Genomic DNA, 16089 nt, shown 5'->3' on the forward strand with positions numbered 1-16089 from the left:
AATTTTCTGGGGTGTTACATCAACGATCGACAATGAAAAATACTTTAATTATGGACATCTTAACGGACCCTTTCGCATTAAATTTGCGCAAACAAAATGTAATTAACAACTTAAAATATCTAAATATCATATTAAAATTTATTTAACTTTCAAAATTCTATCTATATCACATTTATTAAAATTAGAAAAAATAACAGATATTGGGCTCGTGCTGGCACGGGCACCTGTATCTAGTTTAAGTATAAGGGAGTGTTTAGATTGATTTTTTTAAAGTGAATTGTAAACGAAAGGCAAAAGTTGGAAACACTCAACTTTTGGCTTTTGATTTATTTATTTTTAAAAAATTCAGTTAAGCACGTTTTGTTTTCTCAAACATTTTCAAAACTTAAAAAAAATAAAAATAAAAAATAACTTAAAATAAGTTAATTCAAATACACACTAAGTAACGTGACTTTTGAATTTTTAAATTAGTAATGATTCCTTCTCTTAATGATGCAATTATAAAGATAATGGTACTTATAAGGAAAGAAACAATTATAGCATTAATTTTTGGAATTGTGTTGTAGTTATAGCCTTAATTACTCAAATGTTGTAACACCCCGACTTTTCGAAACGTATAAATTGACTCGTAACTTTGTGGAATGACCAGGAGGGTGGGTAATAAATTAAGAATGATGTGTTATGTGATATTTTAAGTGTTCAAGTGTGGTATCTCAAGTTTTGAAGTTAGGTAAGTGGCAAAATAAAAGTTGGCGAAAGTTACCGTAAATTCCTTTTCAAAGATTTGTCTGAAATTTGGGTCAAATGTCTCGGACGTTTTCTCCCAATCTATTAAGAGTTATGGTCCCTGCGACCTATGAAATCGAAGGTCTACGAGTCTAGTTTCCAACACATCAACTCGTTCGTCATACGACTTCAGAATTGAGAGATATTCACATTTTTGCAAAACTGCGCAAGCAGGCAGGTGAGGTGGGTTCCCTAGGTCGGTGGAACTTTATATATATCATCTTCTTCGACTTTTCTTTATTTTCCTTAGTGAAGAACCAGAAAACTCACAAAACCTACAAAACTCACTTCTAGAACAAGCCAAGTTACTGATTTTCATGACTTAAGTCCTTGACAAAAGTTGTTCTACGCGTTAAGCTCGTCAACATGGTATAATTTGTTTTATCGATTTCCTAGCATATCGTACTTTGGTGTGTGGACAGCAGGGTTTGGGGATATTTTAAAGTTTTGAGGTGTATTACAAACTTATAATCAAGGTAAGACCCTTCTTTCATTGACTCTAGCTTTGATAAGTCGCAAATAACAATTTGCGACGGAAATACATATCTTTTATTGGATTTTCGTTGTATCTTCTATTCTTTTATGTTGATTATGATCCTGCCTTGTTGTAGTATCAATGGGGGTTGTGATTAAAGTTATTAGGACACATTGATTCAACGAAAAAGGTCTGTTAATGTTATTCCCTACTTACGGCATGTTTCCTTAAAGCTTAGTATTTGAGTTGTTATCCTTGGTATACTTGTAGCCGTGATTGTTGATTGTTGGCTACTCGAGTTGATATAATCCTCCCTTGTCGAGATTCTTATTCAGTTAGTAGCGTCCCTATGTTGGACACGACTTAGAGGCTATTTGTATAGGTTGCTAATAACTAAATTGCTCGTTTTTAGCGATTGGATTGTTATTGTTGCCCTTGGGGCTATTGTGGTTAGCTGCAGGGATGTAATCTATGCCTAGAAGGGCCATGTTCTGCCTACAGGGCTATATGGATGCCTAAAAGGGGTATGAGTTGCCTACGGGGCCATACTGATGCCTAGAAGGGCTATGAGTTGCCTACAGGGCTATATTGACGCCTAAGAAGACTATGTGCTTCCTACAGGGCCATGTTGTTGCCTAAGAGGGCTATGAGTTGTCTATAAGCTATGTTGATGCCTAAGAGAGCTATGTGCTGCCTACGGGGCTATATTAATGCCTAAGAGGGCTATGTGACTGCCTACGGGGCTAGGGGACTACCGATAGGGGTATATAGGCTGATTGACACCTTCCGGGCTTATGGGGGCTTGAGTAGGTGGTCTTGTGTGCTGTTTGTACCTGCCGAGCTTATGGGGGCTTGGTTAGGTTGTTGTTTTATTATTTTTGATAAGTTTAGATTTAGGAGCAGGTTAGTACACTTATCTTATCCTTGATTTATTTACCAGATTATTCTAGTATATCAGGATACCTCATCATAGTCTATTGCCTTTCATACTTTGTACATTATTTTGTACTGACGCCCTATTGCCTTGGGGGTTATGCATTCATGCATGCAGGTCCTAACAGACGACTGAGTAGACCTCCTTAGCAGCAGGATTGACTTTTATCCGGTTGGCTAGCCCCTTTCCTCCGGAGTTGCCAGAGTTGGGAGGTTTGTTACCTTTTATTGTATATATCTTTATGGGTAGGCTGGGGCCCTATCCTGCTAATCTTTACTACTCTTAGAGGCTTTCAGACTAATGTGTGGGGTGTATAGCTATGTTATGGCCATACTGGTCTATGTTGTTGATTTGCTGAAGCTTGTGAGTTGTTTGATATATTGTATTGATATATACCTACTTTTAGTTTTGGTATAGATATCATGGTGGCCTTGACGGTCCAATCAGGACTTCTGTGCTAGTTGACTATTTATTTATATGATCTCATGGGAGTAGCTGTTTCTTTTATAGATCAGTTGACAGGGGTCTTGCCGACCGAGGGCTTAGTTTTAAGCCGAAATATACTTGTTTGTTTTTTTGATTGCGTGTGGCTACCATGCGCTAATAGCAAATGGTTCAGCAGGGTCGGCTCATGCCTGAGTTTTGACATTAGGAGCCAGTTGCGCCCCTCGAGTTTGGGGAGTGACAAATGTAATGACATATTTTCTTTTATATCTAGGATTAAACATTTAAAAAAAAATTATAATGCAAGAAAAAACTCTAAAACTGAGAAATTAGATAAATATCTTGCTTGATCTCTATATATTCCCCCTTTTAATTCAACAATATTAAATGTAAATAATTATTTTATTAAAGATTGATAGATTAACTTTATTTTTTTGTACAATTAGTTTAAGAAACATATAAGAGACATTATCAAAAACATAAAAAATATCAATGCTGGACTAAGAAGAGTGTCACATCATTTTTTTTTATTACTTATATTATTATTATTATTATTATTATTATTTCTATATTATTATTTTTATTACTATATTATTATTATCTGTAAATATCTTTCATTTAAAATAAAAATAAAAATCTATTTATGTTAAAAAAAATTGGGAAAATGCATAAGTACCCCCTACACTATGACCGAAATCATAGAGACACACTTAAACTTAACTAGAGTCTTATTACCCCCTAAACTAATTTAAAATGGAATAAATACACCACCAACGCTGACATGTCATAGAGAGTGTGCACACTCTCTTGAAGACAAGTGATGAGTGCACAAATTGGACACATGTCATTTTTTTATTGGTAACTTTATAATTAGTTAGTATACATAATTATTGATAATAAAACTTATATATATATATTTTTATTTTTTATTTTTTTATTTTTTATTTCTTTCTTTGTAAAATATTTATTTTAATTTCTTTTCACTTTAATCTTTTTTAATTAAATTATTATCTTTTCACTTTTAATTATTTTTAATAAATTATGTGCATTTAAAAAAAACAATTTAAAAGTATCCTTTAATTTTAATGTTTTAATATTTTTATGTTTTATTTGATTTTCTTCACTTATTTTGATATCAGTTCAAAATTAACTTATTTTAAATACAAGACATTTGAAATCAAATCAAAACGAAAGACAAAGAAAATAAACTCAATAGAAAAATAAAAGAGAAAAAACAATGAATGTAAGTAAAATAAATAAATTGTACAACACAAATTAAGAAGAACTCATTTACAACAATCCAAGTATCCAACTATCTTTCGTTTCTTTTGTTTTTAATTTAAAATTACGTAAGTATTATCTTTTAGTTACTTTGCAAAATCCCCATATCTTTAACTTATGTTTTCACTAATAATAGTACTTTTATCTTTAATTGGTATATAAATTCTCAAATAGACACCTATTCTCTCCGTTCTGTTTTTGCCATTCAAACAGCTCTTTCACTAATAATACTTTTATCTTTAATTGGTATGTCTCTGTATTTAAGTTAAGTTTAATTCACTAAACTGGACAACTTTAACATAAAATTGAGTTGTTATACTTTGTCAGTGTGTAAAAGATAGCTACAAATTTAATCTCTTGAAAATGTACGATTTGTAATATTAAAAATAAGATTTGTTACCGACTGTAATGTTAAAAACATTCTAGATGTACAAAGTCATACAAATTTATTTTATCATATAGAAGTCACAATTCTATAGTTAGGGGTGTTCACAAATTTATTTTATCATACAAATCGATAAATATCTATTTTATTTGATTTTAATAATTTTAAAACCGATCAAATTAATATAATTTTAAATTTTAATTAATAACCGACTTAAATCAATTCGTGAACACCCTAGGCCAGATTTCCCACACACATCTTGACCTGAGAAAAACAAAGACATGGAGGTTTGGTAACTGTTGGTTATTAGAGTACTACTTTTGATATGGATACAAGTATATGATTTCCTAGTTTTTATCTTTTATAACTTTTAAATTAAATATTTTATCACAAAGGATATTTCTGATTGATCTAAAGAATGTTTAGACTAATACATTAATAATGAGCTTAGGATTTAAATTATCACACTGCACGCATTTATTGATTCGTTCGGGGTCCTATCTCAACTTTCTTCTAATTTTACTATTACTTATTTTGAGATTATGTAATACTCTATTTATTTCATATTAATTGAATTTGTGAGATAATATATATATTTGTGTAAAAAAAAGCGTTCAATGATATAATTTAAATCATACTTTCCACTATTGTCCTTTATGAAATCATAAATATAATTTAGCAAATAGTGCAATTTATCCTAGAAAATATGAAACAACTTTGAACAATTCAATTATTTTAATCAATGAAAAAGACTTCAAAATTCATTTAATATGAAATAAAGGGAGTATATATTTTCACATACTTAATTCATTTATCCCTTTGTTGAATGTATTTTCAAATTTCATACTACCAAATTGCAATATAGAACGTCATTAACTTAAGGGAAAGATCCCCTTTATTATTAGTCTATTATTGTTCAATGGTGGACTGAATATAGACCACATACACAAATTAATGAGAAGCCAATGTCATTTTCTTTGGTACTTCTATAAAAATTCTTGCATCTATTTATTTTATTAATTTATTCTTATATTCCACTCCCTCCATTTCAAATAAGTAAATCGTTGAGCTTTTTTTCAAATAAGTAAATTGTTCAAAGTTTAAGAGAGTTGTTAGAATTTTTTTTAAAATTTTTGCCTCTCATTTATATCTTTAAGGTGATGATAATTCAAGAATAGTTTGAGAATAACTAAAAGGGCAAAAATGGAAAGTGATGTTTATTTTTATGACAAATTAAACATACATTGCACAAACTCTTCACTTCTAATAACGCATACATGTAATTCTTCAAAAAATACACTACTTCTATAGAATTTGAAATGTACCCATAAACATTTTGAAGAATTCGAGCAACATAGACTTATCGAATAAGCAAAGCATCCAAGAATCAAAGAACTATCTAACAAAAGACAAGATTTTGAACTTAATATAAAAGTAGATAATTCCACTTCATCATAGATAGACAAACCAAGCAAAAAGAGTGAAGCAAAAGACACCATCTAGAACAACATAGGAAAGTAGAGCAAAAAATAAAATACAGAACAAACAGGGGAATTAATATCAAAGACACTAATTTATTCATTTATGTTGTCCATGAAGACACTGGTCAGCACACTCTTGGACTGCAGTGAAGTCTTCAGCAGCTTCAAAGCCTGAACACCAAGTAAATAAAAATAATATAAGATGTTATATTTTTTATTGTCTCTGATATTTGCAAATAATGTTGAGTAAAATAGACAAAAATGTAACAACATAGTTAGAACAGAAAATTTGTATACCTCATCCATTCCCAAAGTAACAACTTTTTCTTTGAGTACACCAACATCCTTAATACTGAATTGGTTGAGCAAAGTGATACTTGAAATAGTAGACATAGGCTTCACAACCAAGTCATCCAACACCATGTAAGTGACAACCCCCTTCACCAATCCCTTATCGGATGCTACCACATTTTCTACAGGGGGTTCGACATAGGTCATATTTGTGTACATAGTATATCCACATCTCGAAATAGGGCAGTGTGTTAGAGGATCATCAGTCACATAATCACTATGGTTAGGGCACTTGTAAAACTGTTTTTCAACAAGGGAGTTGTTGATCAATAACAGAGGTACTGAAGCTGCTGATTTTGGTTTTAAAAGAGTGTCCTTTTTCTGATTTGGTTGAATGTATTTATTATCAAGATTTTGAAGGCTATCATACAAGTTCCCCAAGCATCCAACCATCCCTTTAGTAGTGAGAAGCCTAATGACACTGCCTATTGGCAATGCCAAAATGTGAAATAGGAAATCAATACATTCCTGCCAGCCTCAGCAAACATAACTTTTTTGCTTTTGCTGTCTATCAATAGCTTCATAGTAACCTTAGAAGCTGTCATATTTGTGAAGAAACAACAGAAATAAGAAGAGAAATATGATTTAGAGCAGCTTGCAAGAAATAAACAAACATATGTTTGCTATATATAGAGCAGTAGTATCTAAAAGAGCATTGGGAATTACAGAAAGCATGCAATATATATTTATTTTGGATTGATTTCCAAGAAGATAACTGGGAAGGAATGCTACATATTGATTGGCCTGATTAATTGCTGTTTTTTTTATTTTATATATATTCGAATTCAAGAACTAAAATCAAATGATCAATTTTCCAAAGGGTGTGCAAGTGTTCTTCTCAATTGTGTTAAGGGTATACAAAATTAAATATACGCTCATGATAGTCACCGGACAAATTCATTTGCCTAAGGTGCATCCACCCATGCCTTTGCTATACTACCAGATTGAGGATGTAATTGGATAACATTTCTAGGTTATTTTGAACAATGTCCTTTTGATTTTTCTCTTTTTGAATGGCTAACTTGTTTTTTTTTTTTCCATCTATTAAGTAGAATTGCTAAGTTTTATCTGGTCCTCCAAAATTTTTATTACCTTGGATGCTATGCATATTACTTAAGTTTGTCTTAATATGAAACCTCAGATATCTTCATGCCTCTATATTAAGTTAAGTTTAGTGCATTAAACTGTGACAGCTTTAACATAAAATAGAGTTGTTATACTTTGTCAGGATAAAAGTTAACAAGTAAGCCTCTTTAAAATGTTCGATTTGTAATCTTAAAAATAAGACTTGTTGCCAGCTATAATAGATAAAGGTGACTTGATATTGTAAAATCTTTTACACTGAATAGTGTGTACTCATTTGTGTATTAAATTATACCAGATTTGCAATGTAGAATTCAAAATACTAATCAAACATGAGCAAAACTGTCATATTTTATTCCATCTACATTCTAATACATCAAGCCAAACGAACCCTAAATGTGCGAAATTACTTCCTTTCACAAAACCAAATTAGGTTTTGTGAAATCCAATCTCGACGAAAAAAAAAAGAATCCAATTTCTTTTCTACATCTAACTTAGTATCTACAACCAAAAAAGAATTTTTTTACATAGCAGAGTGAAGAAGCAACTTGGACCTATTCCACCTATGTCTAACACTACCAAAAACATCATAATATTTGATCTCTGCCTCTGTTGGTGTCAACTCAACAGACATGAAACCTTGTCCATCATGGAAAAAATGTACATCATCTCTATTTATTCCTTTAGTATCTCCTCTCCATGCCTTTGAACCCGCCCCACTTACTAAAAATTGCAATGGGCTGCAACATCAAAGACAAAAATTAAGATCATGTTGCTAAAATTAAGGTCATTTTGCAAGATTTGAAGTCTAGTCTTACCTTTCAGTATCGCTAATATGTTCAAGACAGTGATCATGTCCGTTCATGTAAAAATCAACATCGTACTTCTGTAGTTTCAAGAGGCAAATCAATAACGCTATATTCGAGTCAAAAGCAATTCATAGGTGTGAATGAAAGAGAGAAAAAGTTACCCTAAGAATAGGAAGAAAACGATCCACAAGTATCTGAGTGTCACCGTGATGTCCTGCACTTCTAATGGCGTGGTGACCTAGTACAATCTTCCATTTTGCTGTCGATTCACTCAAGGCCTTTTTGAGTTCCTAATAAAAAACAATCATTGAAATTTTATAAAATCATGAACTTGAAATTAAAATGTATGAGAAATGATTTTTAGACTAATATTTATGAAGTCTACATTCAACTTACTTTTAATACGTTAGCCATGTATGTTTGTCTAGGGAGCACACCACGCCAATCGTAGATATGATCCTTAGGAGTTGTGAAATATTTCTCCTCAAATGGAGTTGTATCCACCATGAATATTTCAGCAATTTCTTCAAAAAATGAAAAATGGAGAATCAAAATCAGAACGACGAACATATAAAGTTGATTAAATTATTTAACAAGAGATCAATTTTGTACCTGCATTAACTACGAAAGACCTTAAACAAACCCATCTGCTATCAATTTTCCTAAGGTAAGGACTGAGTTGTGCTTCTACATCTCCTCTGTAATCGTGGTTGCCTAATACTGCGCAAAAAAAAAAAAAAAAATCTCAGACCAATTCAAATGTTAGAACCTTCAGTATGGGCTAGACAGACCTATATTTACAGCTCTAGTCAGAATAAAATTGTACTTATTTTGGGAAACTTACCGCTGTACCATTGTTTTTGTAAGCTCTTTGCTGTGTATATGTTAGTAAATGATTCTACAAAATTTGAATCATGTATTCCTGTCAATCCGTTATCATAGAAATTGTCACCCGTTGATAATACAAAATCAATGTCTAACTTCTCTCCGACTCTTTCCATCTGTATATAAATTTTGAAATGAGTTAATCACACGATTCATTAATAAAATTGACGAAAGACAAATAAAATAGAAATGGTACCTGGCGAGCTACGTGAGATTGATTATAAGTACCCCTTCGTCCCCAGTCACCAATAACCAAGAAATTAAGAGTACCATCACCTTTAGTAGGGTGATCAAATTTCTTAAGCCTAGTAGATGCACTTGCACTAGAGATAACAAAAACAATGGCTACCAAAAAGCACAGAACCATGGAATTCTTGGAAAATTTTGCCATGGTTCTGTGTTAGGATTTGACAACAAAGGAAATTGAGAAAGAAGCACAAGTTGTTATACTTCAGTCCCAACCTCTTTTTTTTTTTTTGATTTTTTTGATTTTTTTGATTTTTTTGGTATTTGAATATACTAAGTAGATGTAATTTGATGGATATAACTTTGATGAATGAAATATTTATAGGAGGAAAATGGGAATGAAAGTGGGAGTATGAGTGGGAAAGCTAGAGAATAGGTATAAGCAAGGGAATAGAATGAAAAGTTCTTGAAAACCTTATGTTTTTACCGAATTTAGAGATAAAAATGAAACAATAAATCGGATCAAGAAAAGATAAATAGTGATATTTCTATTTATAATAATGAAAAAATTATTTTAACTTGATAGCAAAAATTATTTCTTTGAAAATTTGAATACAAATCCTAATAAGATGATATGGATAAGATTTATGAATTTGAAGCTAATTAGATATGAATTAAATGAAAACTTTATGTTTGACCGAATTAATTAGAGGTACATTACGTTAGGATTAAATTTGAAAGAGTAAAATTAATAAATGCAAGTTTATATATAAAAAATAATAATTGTTCTTATTAACATGCGAAGAAGTTAATAGAAAATTGGAGCCACAAATATAATCTCCAGTCAACTAAGCGAAAAATGTGACTGGACAATAAAAAAAAAATGCATATGACATAAATATCTTTGATATTTATTTTGGTAATACACATGTAATAATTTAAGAAATCAAATTCTAGTTAGTGGTCTGTCCAACCAATGTAAGTTTTATTTAATTGATTGGATCGATTGTTTTAATACATTATACCTCTGAGTGATCCTCAATAATCTTTGTTTTTCTTTTTTCGTTGGTCATATTTGAGGTTTCAATAACCAATTAAATTCTAATAAAATCTACAAATCAATCCAATATAAATATCTTTGAAAAATAGATCTCAACAGAAAAATTGCAAAATAAGTGATTGGGTTCAAATTTTTTTTTTATTATTAAGAGTGTATTTGATATGAAAGGAAAACAAATTTTAGTTTTTTATATTTAATTGGTTAAAAACATTTTTTTATTCCATTAATATCATAGAACATTCTACAACACTCTAGCGAAAGCTAAGATATTTTTTTGCCCTTCCAAAAATTCCTGAACCTTCTGGAATATTCAGTTCAGTTTCTCTCTCAACCGCTTAAATAGCAGAAAGCTTCACAGCTTCTCTCATTGCATATACAACAAAAACTTCAGACTTCGTTAGCTATCAATATCTCATCAAAGCGATCAAAGTTAACAATGGAGAATCCATTCTACGGAAGCTATTGGTCCCAGCCAGCTCACCCTCGCTTTTCCTCAAACATGAGAGGAATGCCCGTGCAATCGATTCACCAGAAACCTGCCGGAATCAAGCCGGCCTCCAAGGTTGTCCAGATTCCGGTCCACTTCGTCAGTTCGGATCCCGAGCGGTCCGTTTTGGCCTCGGCGAAACAGAAGCCTGAGGCGGATCGGTCCGCTTCAGCGTTGAAGATCCAGAAGGTATTCAGAGGCTTTTTGGTGAGAAAAAGCGTGAAGAAAATCATGTCGATACGAAAAGAGGTGGAAGATGTTGAGCGGAAGCTTTTGTGTAGAGAAACGGCGGAGTTGATTTGTAGAGATGAAAGGGAAAGGTTGCGGGTGAATGAGACTCTGATGTCTCTGCTTTTCAAGTTGGACTCCATTCGTGGAGTTGATTCCGGTGTTAGGGAGTGCAGAAAGGCTGTAATTAGAAAGGCCATCTATTTGCAAGAGAAAGTTGACTCCATTGTTTCCGCTGCAAATCAAATTGCAGCTGAAGAGGAGAATCAATATAATGATTACGATGAGCTCTCTGAACCAGCCAATCAGACCGTAGACATCCCCAATTCAACAGGAAATCAGGAAGAAGATGGAAAATTGACAAATCAGAATGAACTTTGTGATCTGTTAGAGCAGAGTGTGGATGTAGAAACTCAAGCGGCATCAAATGATGAGAAAACACCCGTAGAGGGTGAACACGATGTAGCACCTTCGGTTGAGAAGTGCGAAGGATTGCAGGAGGTGAAGGAGGAAACGGATTGTCCAATGCATGAATGTGTGGAGGAAAGTGTGGAGAGAGGTGAAGTTGGGGATGTGACTGAAGGAGTCGAGGATGAGAAGAATGAAACAAGGTCACACAAGCTTTACGGGGAAGAGGAGAGCAGAAGGAACAGAGAGTTGATGGAGAAAATGGTGGAAAAGAATGAGAATATGATGAGAATGATGACTGAACTGTGCCAAAAAAATGAAATACAAACACGGATGCTGAATTCGCTGGCACAGAGGGTGGATCAATTAGAGAAAACTTTCCTATGTGATAGGTTGAAGACAAAGAAGAAGAAGAGGCATCCTGCTTGATTCTCTCTGTAGCAAAAATGTGATAGTAGATCTCTTTTTTAAAATTATTTTTTTTGGTGTTTTTGGTAGCCTCTTTCTTGTGCCTTTTATATTTCACCCTGTGATATTGTAATGTACTGATTGGAAAACAAAGATTTTGGAAAGTGAATATTAGAGAAATTTCCATATTGTCTAAACTTTCTTCCCTTTTGCAAACTCTTGAATATGTAGCAGTCATAGATTCATAGTGATGGCTTGTAAAGCAAGCACAAGACTCATATTATGTTACATTGCATGGTCTAAATGTTACTTCAGCTACAAGTAGCCTTGAATAATATGATTGGTGCACATATAGACAGCTACTGGTCTTTGTATCTCTTTTCTACTTCTTCAATGCTCTGAATCTCCTTGTAGTACTTGCAAACACGATAGACACACCTTCACGCACATAAAGAACACATTGTTAATGCATTAAATTATAAAAGAGGAGACACATTTTCGAAAGTAAAATCACATATAAGGGCCACAATGATTCTGTTGATGTACCAGTAGAGAAGGCATGCCGCCAGACATAGGATCACATTTCTTTGAGCCTTGTAGATCTGCACAACATGAGTGGAGACACAAACAGAAGGGAAAAGGAAGTCATAAGCCAGATAACATAACATCAATGTGCTTCTATTTCTGTGCAAGAACAAAGGGAATAAAAGAACAGGGAACAAGTGAAATCCATGCACCACGCAGCACAGTACCTCAATTATCCGGAAAATGCAAGGGTTTCTTTGCATATGGCTCAGGAATTCAGTCTTCAGCATTTACCACCGTAAATATTTTGTAATCTACAATATCTGATATGCTAGACTGATGTTTGCATATCAAGGCGATTCTACTTATCACAGGACTGAACTTAATCTGGGGACTGTCCCTTCAAGGGACATCCAATAAAAACTTAATATTAGGACTATTTCTTATTTCCAAAATGTTAAACTTAAATATCACATAAATTTAATCCATGGATTGACAGACAAATGACAATAACAATCCTACACAAGAGAAGTGGGCTGATCCGTCGTCCAATTAGCAGCCATTAATTGATCTGTCTCACCATAATGTCACCACTGAGGTACTTAAATAAAAACAAGAGGACCTGCAACTGAAATGCTTTGTTTTCCCCACTTTCATAATGTTTAAGAAATAAGCATGTTTGTGCAGGAATTTTCTTCGAACATGCTAGATGGTGTGTCAGAACAAAATACAGAAGACTTGCAAAATGGTGCAGTCACTATAGAAGGGTAGAACTAGACTAGTAACAATTGTTCCTTCAGCTGCTTCATTTCTGAAGTGGTAGTACCTTACTGTTGCAAACTCTTGGTTAAAATTTCAACCAAACGATCAAGAAATTGAGTTGAACGTTTCCTTCGGCTTGATGCATTGATATAAGGTTATATAGATTGATGAAAAAATAAGCACTTCCCCTAAATGAAATAAGTCATGGTCACTACCTTCATTCCTTGATTTGTTAGGAATTTATCTTACTTTCTGTTTATTTTACCTATTTGTGGTTTCCTAAACTACGGAAAACTTCCCTTTCCAAATAGACTTGATATCTTATATATGTCCTACTGTCACCAGTTCATCACTGGATAAGTTCATGACCAGACTACAACAAAACACTTCTCGTTATTCCCATTTTTCTAGCGCCAGCATCTAACATGTCTCTAGAGTAAACAACATATACAACTGCATTACCTTTAGTGCCATCACCTACTAGAACGGAAAAGTAAGACTTACAGAAGACCAACTTCACAAATAATCTAAGATATGTACAATTACTGATCAATCTGATTTCACCTTTTCAACCTGGATAAGATATGTACAATATCTGGTCAATCTGATTTCAATTCCACGACTATTGCTAAACTCATGCAGCCAAGAAGTAGTAATATACTTAAAGAAGAACATCTTAAACTGCAAATAATTTACTTGAAAATTCAAAATCCTTTCTAATTCGAACGAATGACAATCAAATATCACGCATATGCAACCCAAATAATCATTGCTTTATTAGCCATTTTGCACATCGGTGTATAACAATTTAGTTATATCTCAATCCTAAACTTGCAGTCTTCAGCAAATCAAACACCTCAACAACTCAACTAAACTCCACATCTAGTTACAAGCAACACAGGGTTATCAAGCAAATATCAGCTATACTTGTCCATCAAAATTGTAGAAACTAAATTGGTTACCAATCATAGAATTTAGTTGAAATGGCACTGTAGGACCAATTTTCCTTTTCATACATGCCAAACGCTTTGTTTCCACACAATTTAAACTCACCCAGTAAAAATTACTACTACACAAAATCGTTCCAAAAAAGGGGGAAAAGAAAATTTACCGATTTCTCGTAGCGGTCCCTCTCTGAAGCAGTGCAAATCTCACCCGTACACATCAATCGATGCTCATTTTTCCAATAAATATCTAAGAGAACAGCAACAAGAACAAAAATTAAGTCTCAATATCACATAATTGTAAAAATAACGAAGTAGCAAATAAAAATCGATAAGAAGCAGATAGAATACCGAGGAGCTGAAAAGCAGAGAAAGGGACGACGAAAAGAGAGGGTTGAAGGGCGAGTGAAATTAGAGAAACAAAACGAGATTTGAGAGCTTTAGGAGATGGCAATGTTAGCAGAATAGCTATTGCTGCCTCTGCTGCTACTACGTACGTCAATATCATCCATTGCAACGCCATTTTTGCTCTTTTTTGGTGTAATTTTTTCTTTTCTTCTTCGTCGGTTCCTTCGATGGGTTAACAGACACTCTTTTCTTAATTGGCAAAGTCGAAGAAGGTTCTTTTCTTCTCATCCAACTCAACTCATCTACTCCGAAATGACCAAATTCTCCTTTTTCATTTTTTTTTTGTCCTAGCATGGACTGCATTTTTTTTTAATTTCTTTTTTTTGTGTATACAGGTATACTATAGGGCAAATCACATAAATCTCACTAGTTTAGGTCTTAATTATTAAGATTTTCAATAGTTTCAAATATTACTTCATGTACCATATTTTATGCTTAGAATACATGAGTTTGAATCCATTAGATACATGTATCTGCCGAATTTTAAAATTGAGATACAAAATTTATTTATTTAAATTAATTGTTTGGAACTAATTTCCTTAATTAGAGGAGTAATTGAGGATTTTCAAAATACATAGATAATTAATTTCATTTTATTATTCTTTAAAATAGTAAATTCATTAATATTATTAATATAAGATAAAAACATGTATATCTTGGTAATGCAATTTGATTAAGTTCAAATTATTACTCTTAAAATAATAAATTCATTAATTCGATGTATCTATTATCAATATATGATGTATCCAACAAACTAAACACTTAGATACATGAGTGTCCTGCAAGTACATTTATATGTATCATAGAAGTATCTAGCATTGATTTCATGTATTTGTTATAGGTATCTAGTATTGATTTTATGTATATTATATATATATAATATTAATTTCATGTATCTTTTATATGTATCTAGTATTATTTTGATGTATCAAGTATCAATTGCATATGTTATATCCAAAAACATGTATCTCGAATACATAGTAAGCATATACATCTAATTATGTGTATCTAAATATGGAATATACAAAAGAAGAAGCATATACATCTAATTATGTGTATTTAAATTTCATACATTATATCCAAAAACATGTATCTCGAATACATAATAAGCATATACATTTAATTATGTGTATCTAAATATGAAATGTAGTTGAAACACATGAATTGAGGAACAAATCACGACTGTAGAGTATCTGTTGTATCATTAATATCATCGTGTTGTTAAAAATCATGTATCCGAAATTTAATGGTGGATACATATACATGGTCAGACACCCCATTACTAAAAATACAACTCAGATCTTAATTAAGATTACTACTTATTGGATACACATGTTTCAAGGGCTATATCAAAGTAATATTGGTACTACCAAATCCATGTCACGGTAACCAAAGAAAGCCTTAGAAGAACACCAACAAACAAAAACTCTCTAGACTACTCCCTTTGATCCTTTTGCGTTGTGGTATAACATAATCAAAACTTAGATCCATTTCTTCCGGAGACAAACAATCAAGACACACTCTGAATTAAAGTTTTCTCTACAGCAGTTACTTTGATTTGATCTAGTTATAAATGAACAATACAAAATAATATTTGAGTTCAAGAGAATTTGTCGGCCATGGTGATGATATCTTGAGAAGAAGAGAGTAGATTAGCTATTGTTGGAATGAAATACGATGAAATTCTTGAATCATAAAAGGAGGAGACATAATTGAGTGATAAATATGGGAGGGGAGAATTAAGAGATAGTGTTGATTT

The 16089-nt window shown here is 32.5% G+C and overlaps 3 protein-coding genes and 1 pseudogene across 3 annotated transcripts; 1 reads left to right on the top strand and 3 right to left on the bottom strand.

Moving 5' to 3' along the window:
• Positions 1–5879: 5879 nt before the first annotated feature.
• Positions 5880–6682, bottom strand: LOC125809653 (uncharacterized; annotated as a pseudogene).
• An 861-nt stretch (positions 6683–7543) lies between these two features.
• LOC125809669 (purple acid phosphatase 3-like) lies at positions 7544–9411 on the bottom strand. Its single transcript, XM_049489261.1, has 7 exons — positions 9111–9411; positions 8874–9030; positions 8642–8749; positions 8426–8553; positions 8191–8319; positions 8039–8106; positions 7544–7960 (listed from the first exon to the last, which is right to left on the bottom strand). The coding sequence occupies exons 1-7, from the start codon at positions 9303–9305 to the stop codon at positions 7744–7746; spliced, it is 1002 nt and encodes a 333-aa protein (XP_049345218.1). The 5' UTR covers positions 9306–9411; the 3' UTR covers positions 7544–7743.
• Positions 9412–10596: 1185 nt separating this feature from the next.
• LOC125809654 (uncharacterized) lies at positions 10597–11712 on the top strand. The gene has a single exon (XM_049489244.1). It carries the CDS (start codon positions 10597–10599, stop codon positions 11710–11712), a length of 1116 nt encoding a protein of 371 aa, XP_049345201.1.
• A 185-nt stretch (positions 11713–11897) lies between these two features.
• On the bottom strand, positions 11898–14526 carry LOC125809670 (uncharacterized). Its single transcript, XM_049489262.1, has 4 exons — positions 14274–14526; positions 14090–14172; positions 12238–12293; positions 11898–12129 (listed from the first exon to the last, which is right to left on the bottom strand). Exons 1-4 carry the CDS (start codon positions 14443–14445, stop codon positions 12051–12053), a joined length of 390 nt encoding a protein of 129 aa, XP_049345219.1. The 5' UTR covers positions 14446–14526; the 3' UTR covers positions 11898–12050.
• Positions 14527–16089: the final 1563 nt, after the last annotated feature.

This window comes from Solanum verrucosum, unplaced genomic scaffold, assembly GCF_900185275.1.
Source record: "Solanum verrucosum unplaced genomic scaffold, falcon-dt-bn FXZP01000121.1, whole genome shotgun sequence".
NCBI classification, from domain to species: domain Eukaryota; kingdom Viridiplantae; phylum Streptophyta; class Magnoliopsida; order Solanales; family Solanaceae; genus Solanum; species Solanum verrucosum.

Excerpts from the sequence above, each read along its gene's own strand:
- LOC125809670 (XM_049489262.1), bottom strand. The coding sequence starts at position 14,445 with ATGGCGTTGCAATGGATGATATTGACGTACGTAGTAGCAGCAGAGGCA. Across the intron at positions 12,294-14,089 it reads GGGACCGCTACGAGAAATCG|ATCTACAAGGCTCAAAGAAA; the intron begins GTAAATTTTCTT and ends CATGTTGTGCAG. Across the intron at positions 12,130-12,237 it reads GCGGCATGCCTTCTCTACTG|GTGTGTCTATCGTGTTTGCA; the intron begins GTACATCAACAG and ends ATGTGCGTGAAG.
- LOC125809669 (XM_049489261.1), bottom strand. The coding sequence starts at position 9,305 with ATGGCAAAATTTTCCAAGAATTCCATGGTTCTGTGCTTTTTGGTAGCC. Across the intron at positions 8,554-8,641 it reads GTCTTTCGTAGTTAATGCAG|AAATTGCTGAAATATTCATG; the intron begins GTACAAAATTGA and ends CATTTTTTGAAG. Across the intron at positions 8,107-8,190 it reads GTTTTCTTCCTATTCTTAGG|AAGTACGATGTTGATTTTTA; the intron begins GTAACTTTTTCT and ends TTGAAACTACAG.
- LOC125809654 (XM_049489244.1), top strand. The coding sequence starts at position 10,597 with ATGGAGAATCCATTCTACGGAAGCTATTGGTCCCAGCCAGCTCACCCT.